The following is a 9,686-nucleotide window of genomic DNA, read 5'->3' as shown; positions in this document are numbered from 1 at the left end:
GAAGTGATTGACATATTTGTGAGAGACGTAAGTAAGAGCAGGGGCTAACGATGCCCCCATAATCACTAATATACCTAGGTAGCTTTCAAATAACCCCCCTTTTGGAAAAGAGAGAATGATAAAAAATACATTTTCCCTTCTTTACTAATAAGTCCCACCCGATTTATTATATTTTTACCAAATTTCCATTACTCAAACCTTTGCCAAACACACATATCAATAACCCAGAAGAACTCTGAAAAGCCCCAATCTATACTATCCATACTTTCTAGCTAATTAAGAATCAAAACTGGCTACGAAAATGTTACTTTAATACTTTATTTCTCAAAACAAGACCTAGTATCACCGAGGACTGGACTATAGAAAATCGTAATCTGGGATCTAAAAATGGCAAGACTTGGCGAAGAATTACCACTTGCGGATATTATCCCCATCTTCATCGTCTTCATCAGTTAGTGGAAAGGCCTATCCTTTGAGAAACTATATCGTATTTCATAGGTAGAGTGAACAAGGGTAGACATGCAACCAAGCTCACCATCTAGACACCCCAGAGATCACGCTCGCACAGAATCCTACCTACTTTCAACTTGCCTACTACCTAGGACACCACTTAGTAAACTCCACGTCACTACATAAGTCAAGTGGTCTCGAGATGAATATGGAAACCTGCTTAGGTATGCACCCAGTTTCGCGGATTGCGAAGAGTTTTACTTCCACTCAGCATTGCAGGGTCGTCGGTCGGAGCAACATGGTCTTCACAATGAATACATTAGCGCTAGCCAGGCAGATTCTATAACTTAATGCTCTTGAAGATAATATCGTGTCCATATTCCATAGGCTATAAAAGTGCTTGGTAAGGCTGGTCTGCTACGGCACAGATTCGATTGGATCCACACAATATGGAAAATCATGCCATATTCCTTTAGCTGGCAGTTGTTTACAGCCAGGGACTATAAAGCAAAAGACAGTTTCACATGACATGGTGGCCACCTGACCCAGCATACGGAGCATGAATAATATATGGGGTTGTCTCTATTTTGCATTGTACCATATCTGCCAGCAATGCCTTCAACTGAGCTTCTTGGATGCTTGAGTGTATCTTGCCTCCTAATCCCTGCTTTTAGGCAACCGCCAATTCAAGTGCTAATTAGGTACCCACTTGAAGCCCAACGGTTGATAAGGTGTTCGCTCCTACATTTATCCTGAGAGGTTGCCGTCGTCTTTGAGAAGACTTTCGAGTGGTCTGAAGTTGTGAGGAAGTCACAGTGTATCTTGAGAACTGCCGTTATACTATTTGATCGCGAAAGATACATATCTCTAGTTGGTCGTAGAAATTTAATGTTTTGCTCACCAGTAGTTTCACTGCTATCGCAAATATATAGAATATAGGATACATTGCCACTACACTTCATTCTCCTGCCCTTGAGAAAGAAAAGGCACATAGCGCTATATAAGAATACGTCTCTAGAATGTCCTAACATTCTTCCCAATCCTTTCATATATGCTCCGATGAGATGATATTGGTTATTGGTGAGACTTTCGAGGCTTGTGAGCTTCTTGTAAAGCTTATTGTGGTAGTGTAGCCATAGCAATAGTTTAATTTCTAAAAACTTAGCATTATGGGTATAGTCTATACTTCTCATGCTAATCTTTCAAGTCATTTTTCCAAAATCTGATTGCTCACGCTTGTTTCTACATCTTTCTGCAAGGCTACAAAGCACATTGGTACGCGAGGTATTTGTAGGTACCCTAGCTTTTTTGGAATTTATAAAGCATGGGTGGCATTTTGGAGCATCTCGTATAAGTTGGTCCTATACTTATTACCTCGTATGCTCAAGAATGTTATCTCGGCGTCGACGAAGGACTCTTCGTCTGAATAACCGTTTATGACCGCCCCTGTGAACCTAAGGCAACTGCAAATATTACGCCTTGTAAGAATCCAATATGAATGTATCCCCGAAGATTCCTCCACTGATAGATGAAATAACAGCCGTCCATGAGGTATCTGACTTTTCTATGGGAATGAGGGTACTCGGGAGGCACTCCTGACTCTACCGGCCCAGATATCATGCTCATTTAGCACATCAAATGACTTACTAAAGGAAGGCGTGAGCTATTTATTCCTCCATGACCTCTAATAAATGAAATGCAACGATAATATGCAAGGTCTTGGGGGTTTAAACGAAACACCATGGCTGTGAAATTTCTTTGATGGTTTAAATAGCTGAAATATTTGTATTCCAGAGAATTTGATCGAGGAAGTTAGAGAACTAGTTGTGATAAGTAGACAGCACTCCATACTTATCATTGATTATGATAGTAACAGACTAATGACTTAGGTTAGGGAGGTGTCTAGTTTACTTCAGTGTCTAACAAATGACACACCGAGCATTGAACAGCTTGTTCGTATCTCCTTTGCTACCAAGCAATCATTTTAATTGTAAGACGATACTGAATATCCTTAATAACCTCGCAGATAATTTGTTGATATCGCCATAGAAATCTTCACTGAATGAAAGAACTAATCAATATTCTATTACATGGTCTGTTGAAACCACGGCTAACTTCTAATTTAGGAGGCTTTATGTTATCATAAACGCGACCGAGTTCTCATTCAAGGCCAAATGATATCAAGTGATCTGTTGAATTGTCAAATGCGCGATGGTTGGAAAGCGGTAGCCTTGTATGACGAAGTTACAGTGTCCAATAAGGAGTTGTGGCATTTGATGTGACGAAAAAGGGGTTAAATAATCCATTGAATTAAAGAGCCACATCGCATAATTAATTGCGTGCTCGGAAAACGGATCAGATAACAAAAAGTACCTAAGTACCCATGCACTCAGATATAGAGCTGGAGGGATTTGGAATAAGAGATATGATGCGAGATTGTTTAATTGCGTGACGAATCCTCCGGAGTAATATATGTCTTATTGCGCGAACGACGGAAGATTGCAAGAAAATGGCGAAATCGATAATCTCGTCAGATTCATTGGGAGTTGTTAGTCGAAAAGAGATCTACGCCACAAGGGGCTGGCGGCTGTCGGAGTCCATGACAGAGTTGTACAATCCAATCAACCGTTTACCTAAGAACACAGTATAGTACAGTAAAGCGGACACTATGTACTTGCTGCCGATCCGTGATTATTTGTGGGACAAGACCAATTCCATTATACAAGACGAACTCAAGCGCTGTTTGAATTGAGTTGATATTCGTGATGTTTATATGAAAAAGGAAGCAAGGAGGGACAGATTACGTTATGGACGGGGCACGGCGTCCGAATACTGCTCAGGTGGCCTCCAGGTACCGGGAGATGGCCCTCTATTTTAACCTTACAGGTGCATTACCCCAGACTCCACCAGACTATTCCCAAGTTATCGTCGCCCGATAGCCGTGGTGGGCCCCGGTTAAGAAGATTTCGGGTGGTTATCGGTCTAAAATGTCGCCATTCGGTCCCCAAAGCACCAAAGGTGAACGGGCAAGAAGCAACAAAGTTGAGCTAAGTTGGCGCTGGCCGCCCTGGCTTAGACTGGAAGGAAGGGGCAACTGATTTGTATTTGGTCTGGGAAACAATGGCCACTTTTATTTTTTTCTTTTGACCGCCTCAAACGACTAATCGACTTCCGCGCATCCAGCTAAGTCGCAGCCAGTGCCGTTCGAGAAAGCCGCATCAAATCCGCAGCGAGATCCAGAGTACTCGAGCAAATCGCAAGCAAGGGAATGCAGCTTGGGTCCGATTTCGCCATTTTATCGACCTTGCGTGCAATTGTCTGTACTCCTATGAGAAGCACGGATTAATGCCAATACTGCCAATATACCCAATACACCGCACTTCCTCCTCTGCCTTCTCTGGTCCTTAGTCCTGCGCGAACCCGTTAGTCTTGCGAAACTGCGAAACTTAAAACCGGGACGGCAACCAAAAAAAGAACCAGAAGGCACATAAACGGCACATACGGCTTATACCTGGATGGTCATCATCTAGCACGCCAACCTAGCACGCAATTTCTCACCTCGTTTCACCGTACTCTTTAATGATCACCATAGTCTCTCGGATGGTGCAATCTGAATAAAACTCGCCTAAGGCTTTGTCCTTCGACCGGGCCACCACTCCAATGCCCCTCGACCTCACCACCATGGATAGTCTCCCGTCCGTACCGATACCCAACGGCCACGAGCCGTCGTCGAGACAGAATGGTCACACTTTGCTTGCAAACAACGCCACCCTGACGAATCTAAACCTCATATCCCCCACTAAGAATTACGATCACTTACAAAGACCGTCGCTGTTGTCCTTCCCGAACGATCACCCCAACTCGAAACCGTCGAGAGATAATTGCGATAGGCGAAGGCCCGAAGACCCGGAGGACGCCTCTCGTCTACCCAATATGTCCCAACAACTTATGAGCCAATCTGTCACCCCCTTCCTGCGGGAACATATCCCTGGATTATACGCACCGATAGGAAAACCCGATCTTCCGTCCATGACTGCTTTGAAGACGAAGGACCCAAACAGTAAATATTGCTATAGGCACCGCCCGGATTCGAAATGTCGTAGAGCGGCTGACGAGAGTAAGATGGGAATAATACAAAGTGTATGTTGTGATAGTGATGAAGTGATACGTAAGTTGGGTACTGATGATCGGTGTATAGGAACTCGAAACGTTGCCTGCCGCTGATCGACAGGCCATCACAAATGTTTGGTCCTTATTTTCAGCTGCTCCTTCGAAACATCGCGAGCTTATGTTGCAAGGGATCATCACCCAATGTTGCTTTCCACAACTCTCTACGGTATCTCGAGAAGTTCACGAACAATTGAAGATAGACTTCCTGACTGCCCTGCCGACGGAGCTGTCTCTAAAAATTCTATGTTACCTTGATTGCTCTTCCCTTTGCAAGGCCGCGCAGGTTAGCCGACGCTGGAATACCTTATCAGGTGACGATGTCGTTTGGCATCGAATGTGTGAGCAACATATTGGTCGGAAGTGTGTGAAGTGTCAATGGGGTCTGCCGAAGTTGGAGAAAAAGAGATTAAAGGAATGGAAAATTCAACAGCAAGCCGACGTGGAAACCCAGAGAGCGCTGGCAATTATTGGTCATAGCCCTTCTGTCGGAAGCCCTGTTAAGCGTAGCGCATCAGTTTTGGAGTGCACCGAATCCGAGTCCGCTAAACGTCAGTGCGCCAATGGTATTGGCAACGGAAATAAACCTACAGGCGCACAGAAGTTCAGGCCATGGAAGGATCTGTACCGCGAAAGATATCGGGTTGGATCTAACTGGCGCTACGGTAGGTGTACTATCAAAACGTTCGGTGGAGAGCATACGAATGGGATAACGGCTTTGCAATTCGACGACAACATTCTTGCTACGGGCTCTTATGATTCAAAAATCAAGCTCTGGGATATTGAGAAGGGCGAAGTTATAAGGACTCTCCATGGCCATACGATGGGTATTCGAGCGCTCCAATTCGATGATCGGATGCTTGTATCAGCTAGCCTGGACGGTACAGTCAAGATATGGAACTGGCGAACGGGTGTCTGCATCAACACCCTTAATCACCAAGGCGGCGTCATAACTGTTCATATGGACGGTGATCTTCTAGCTTCGGGATCCATGGACAGGTCGATCAAGATTTTTAACTTCAAGACTCAGCAATCGTATTCTCTACGTGGTCACACCGATTGGGTGAATCATGTCCGCCTCGATATGGCATCGCGTACGATACTCTCTGCCTCCGACGACTGTACGGTAAAACTTTGGGATCTCGATTCTAAAGTGTGTATCAAGACGTTCGAAGGCCATGTTGGACAGGTCCAGCAGGTTCTTCCACTTCCAGACGATTATGAGTTTGAAGACGAAACCACACGAGATGGAGATGCTGCCTCTGTGACTAGTAACCGTAGTGGTACACCTCCTGGCTGTTCGTCTTCAATATCGCAAGCTCAAGTTGATGAAGAGCGAGCTGCATATGGACCCATCTTCCAGGATGACCCCGATCGGCCCTTGCCCCCACGGTATATGCTTACTGGGTCTCTCGACGCGACGATGAGACTCTGGGATACAGCAACAGGAAAGAGTCCGCGAACCTTCTTTGGGCACGTCGAAGGCATATGGGGTCTCGCGGCTGATTCTTTGCGATACGTTACGAGTGCGAATGACGCGACGGGTAAGAATCCAGATTCCATCTACATTATCTCTGCGATCATATGCTAACCCTCTTATTATAGTCAAAGTTTGGGATGCTCGAACTGGAAAGTGCGAACGGACCTTTACAGGTCATGCAGGTCCCGTGACCTGCGTCGGACTGAGCGATAGCCGAATGGCAAGCGGAAGCGAGGACGGAGAAGTGCGTCTCTATAGCTTCGAGGGTGAACCCTCGGAGGTAGAAGAATTCGGGACCCCTGCTTAAGTTCCTTAATATCACTGGAGTTACCGATGGGCTCAAGGGGAGCCAATGCTTTCACCGATTTACGATAACGCGGATTTGATTTACGGGGCGTCAAAATACACCAATATACCAACACCGGCTTACTCAAGGAACGACAAAATAAAAGAGCTGGGCTGAGCGGCACTTATCTTTTCGATTAGGACATTTACAGGGATCATGAATAGGTGGCATCTATTGCTTAGAAAATTTCAAAGAAGGCGTATAGGAATAGGGATATGATTAGTAGCACCGTGGCATCGTGTGCTGCAGAAACGGCTGTTATGAGCTTGAAAGGGGTTGGGGATGATGGAATCTACGAAATATTCAACATTGCCCTACATAGGGGGGCAGGATCATCTATGCGATTGCATTATAATCAATCTGAATTATTCTAATACGTATATGGTCTAGGGCTGTTTGATGTATGCTGACTCACTCAACTGACTTTACCTGCATGTGAAGTTCGTTCTAGGCCCGTGGTCGATTTAGATGGGACGCGAGGTAGTAACCTGAAGACCCCGCGGCTGAAGATGGTCTAAAACAGTCCCTATTCATCTTTGGTATTTTTACTAGGCCCTTAGCAACGTCTCAATCAGCGCAACTTGATCTAGAAGCATTATAGTTAAACCGTTAACCTCGGCAAGTGAAATGCCTATCTCCATCTGCTATTTACTGCCAGTACTGCTTCAAAGAAGTTAAGCCGTAAGTGGACTCTATCCGGAAGTAACCGGGCTCGAACTGCGTAAAGAGGTACGTACCTATAGTCCCTGATAATCCTTGCCAAGTCTCCATTCCCCGGCTACTCTCCCCGCAAAATCACAAGCTCGGCTTCCCTTCGGTAAACAATTATACTTTCGACGTCACTGTTAAGATCACAGGCCAGAGCTTGCTCGAAGCCGCAATCCTCATGACAAAGTAATCGATACACAAAATCGAGATCATAGGATGCGAAGTGACATTGCTCAGCAAGCCAATTGGACATAATGATCCTAGATATTGGAATGCTCTTAGGTATTTGTATACGCTTTACTAAGAGGAGCTTCTTCCACTCAACCGCCAAGGAAAATGTTACACCACGCGACTGGAGCTCCGGTTCACCGAACGAGCTTTGATCCGGCGGACCGTTCACCACGACTATGGCAAAGCTATTGGATTGTACTGGTTAAGGTTTTTATTCGGCCGCCATCATTCGAACGTCGATCTAGCCAACCCCACAACGCACTACTCGCGTTTCCCCAGCCCAGCCAGTACTTCCCTAGGCAATTGGGAAGATCTAGGAGGAGCACGAGATGGCGTGTCGATTCTCAGCCGCGGATCCTCTTCTAGGGAGCGAGCTTTGAGTCACTCGAATCTGCTCCTTTCCGGTATGGCGGGTACTTGTATCTTATGTCGGTTCCCGTAGCTCGGCAATGTCTTTCATCACTTGGACCCTTGGGACCGGGCTTCTGGGCTGTATACATACTATACATACCTCCACGTTTTTCTAGCTTAAAGTTTTCCGGCCTGGAATTACGTTGTAGGTTTGGACTATTTTGCTCTCCTAGTTCTCATATGTCCTTTGCCATTCCGTATACATCAGACGACCTTGTTTACTTCTAGCTGTTCTCCCAAACCTTTGGCGTCGGTTAAGCTATACTCTAAAAGTACCTCTTTGTTCTCATATCATCTTAAATACCAAGCGCACCAATTTCCCCGTCAACTGTTGCTTTCTTTGTACCTTCCCTCAACGCATATTGGTGACGGCCATTGCATGTGACTGCCCTACCATCCTAGAAGCGCTCGCAATATCTCATCCAGGATAGCCTGAGTACGACCGGAAGTTATACGTAGTAGAAACAGGGCGCAAGCCCAAAGTTGGGAATACACAATGGCGACTAAGGTGGGAGGAAAAGATGGCAAGGCGCCGCCGACGGCAGCCACGAACCTGATCGGTGAGCCTCTAGGACACACCTGCCCTCCGCGTTCCATTTTAAGGAAAAACTCAATTAACAAATTCGCAATGCAGCTGGTGGAGGAGCAGGCATGATGGAGGCTCTCGTATGCCACCCTCTCGGTTCGTCCCTTCCCATTCCCTCCCAACATCCTTTTTCACCACCAACAACCCCCTAACAAATTTCTCTCCACATACACAGACACCATAAAAGTCCGGATGCAGCTGTCGCGACGGGCGCGCCAGCCGGGCGCCCCGAAGCGCGGGTTCGTGCGCACGGGCGCGGAGATCGTGAAGCGCGAGACGCCGCTCGGGCTATACAAGGGGCTGGGCGCGGTGCTGACGGGGATCGTGCCGAAGATGGCGATCCGGTTCACGTCGTTCGAGGCGTACAAGCAGATGCTCGCGGACGCGGACTCGGGCTCGATATCCGGGCGCGGCACGTTCGCGGCCGGGCTCGCCGCCGGCGTCACCGAGGCCGTCGCCGTCGTGACGCCCATGGAGGTCGTCAAGATCCGCCTGCAGGCCCAGCACCACAGCATGGCCGACCCGCTCGACATCCCCAAGTACCGCAACGCGGCGCACGCCTTGTATACCGTCGTGAAAGAGGAAGGTTTCGGCGCCTTGTACCGCGGCGTTAGCTTGACGGCGCTGAGGCAGGGCAGTAATCAGGCGGTGAATTTCACGGCGTACACGTACTTCAAGGAGGTGCTGCTGCGCTGGCAGGAGCAGGCGGGCGGCAAGAACTCGGGCTCGGCGCAGCTGCCGAGCTGGCAGACGACGGTCATCGGGCTCGTGAGCGGCGCGATGGGCCCGCTGAGCAACGCCCCGATCGATACGATTAAGACGCGGTTGCAGAAGACGCCGGCCGAGGAGGGGGTTTCGGCGTTTAGGAGGATTAGCGTTATTGCTGGGGAGATGTTTAAGTGAGTTTTCCTGCTGCTCTTCTTGGTTATTTTGATTCACTACTTGTTTTTTCTTTATCTTTTTCTTTTTTTGCTTTGGTTTCGAAGACGCTGTTTTTCTTGACAGCGGGGTTTGCTAATGCGATTGTGTGTTGCAGGCAAGAAGGCGTCCATGCTTTCTACAAGGGCATCACGCCTAGGATTATGCGGGTTGCACCGGGGCAGGCTGTCACGTTCACGGTGTACGAATATCTGAAAGAGAAGTTGGAGAAGAGCGGCCCCAGTGTGTTGTCTGGAAGTAGATACGAGGAGTAAATTTAAAGACAAACCTTTAGGACTGGGGATGTGGTGTAAAGTTGGTGAAGTTCGCGTTGGATATACCTAGGTGGCTACTTCAATCTTGTTGGCATATCGCATTTCGGTAAATAG

At 47.3% G+C, this 9,686-nt stretch overlaps 2 protein-coding genes across 2 annotated transcripts; both read left to right on the top strand.

Moving 5' to 3' along the window:
- Nucleotides 1-3,806: 3,806 nt before the first annotated feature.
- Nucleotides 3,807-6,433, top strand: F4807DRAFT_198862 (WD40 repeat-like protein). The gene is made up of 2 exons (XM_047993785.1): nt 3,807-4,590; nt 4,649-6,433. The coding sequence occupies exons 1-2, from the start codon at nt 4,111-4,113 to the stop codon at nt 6,206-6,208; spliced, it is 2,040 nt and encodes a 679-aa protein (XP_047858273.1). The 5' UTR covers nt 3,807-4,110; the 3' UTR covers nt 6,209-6,433.
- A 1,586-nt stretch (nt 6,434-8,019) lies between these two features.
- On the top strand, nt 8,020-9,675 carry F4807DRAFT_198865 (mitochondrial carrier). Its single transcript, XM_047993786.1, has 4 exons — nt 8,020-8,353; nt 8,428-8,475; nt 8,555-9,278; nt 9,416-9,675. The coding sequence occupies exons 1-4, from the start codon at nt 8,290-8,292 to the stop codon at nt 9,570-9,572; spliced, it is 993 nt and encodes a 330-aa protein (XP_047858272.1). The 5' UTR covers nt 8,020-8,289; the 3' UTR covers nt 9,573-9,675.
- The last annotated feature ends 11 nt before the right edge of the window (nt 9,676-9,686 follow it).

Source organism: Annulohypoxylon truncatum, assembly GCF_022578515.1.
Source record: "Annulohypoxylon truncatum strain CBS 140777 unplaced genomic scaffold F4807scaffold_3, whole genome shotgun sequence".
NCBI classification, from domain to species: domain Eukaryota; kingdom Fungi; phylum Ascomycota; class Sordariomycetes; order Xylariales; family Hypoxylaceae; genus Annulohypoxylon; species Annulohypoxylon truncatum.
This window is presented reverse-complemented; position numbering and strand designations above follow the sequence as displayed.

Excerpts from the sequence above, each read along its gene's own strand:
- F4807DRAFT_198865 (XM_047993786.1), top strand. The coding sequence starts at position 8,290 with ATGGCGACTAAGGTGGGAGGAAAAGATGGCAAGGCGCCGCCGACGGCA. Across the intron at positions 8,476-8,554 it reads TCTCGTATGCCACCCTCTCG|ACACCATAAAAGTCCGGATG; the intron begins GTTCGTCCCTTC and ends CCACATACACAG. Across the intron at positions 9,279-9,415 it reads ATTGCTGGGGAGATGTTTAA|GCAAGAAGGCGTCCATGCTT; the intron begins GTGAGTTTTCCT and ends TGTGTGTTGCAG.
- F4807DRAFT_198862 (XM_047993785.1), top strand. The coding sequence starts at position 4,111 with ATGCCCCTCGACCTCACCACCATGGATAGTCTCCCGTCCGTACCGATA. Across the intron at positions 4,591-4,648 it reads AGATGGGAATAATACAAAGT|GAACTCGAAACGTTGCCTGC; the intron begins GTATGTTGTGAT and ends ATCGGTGTATAG.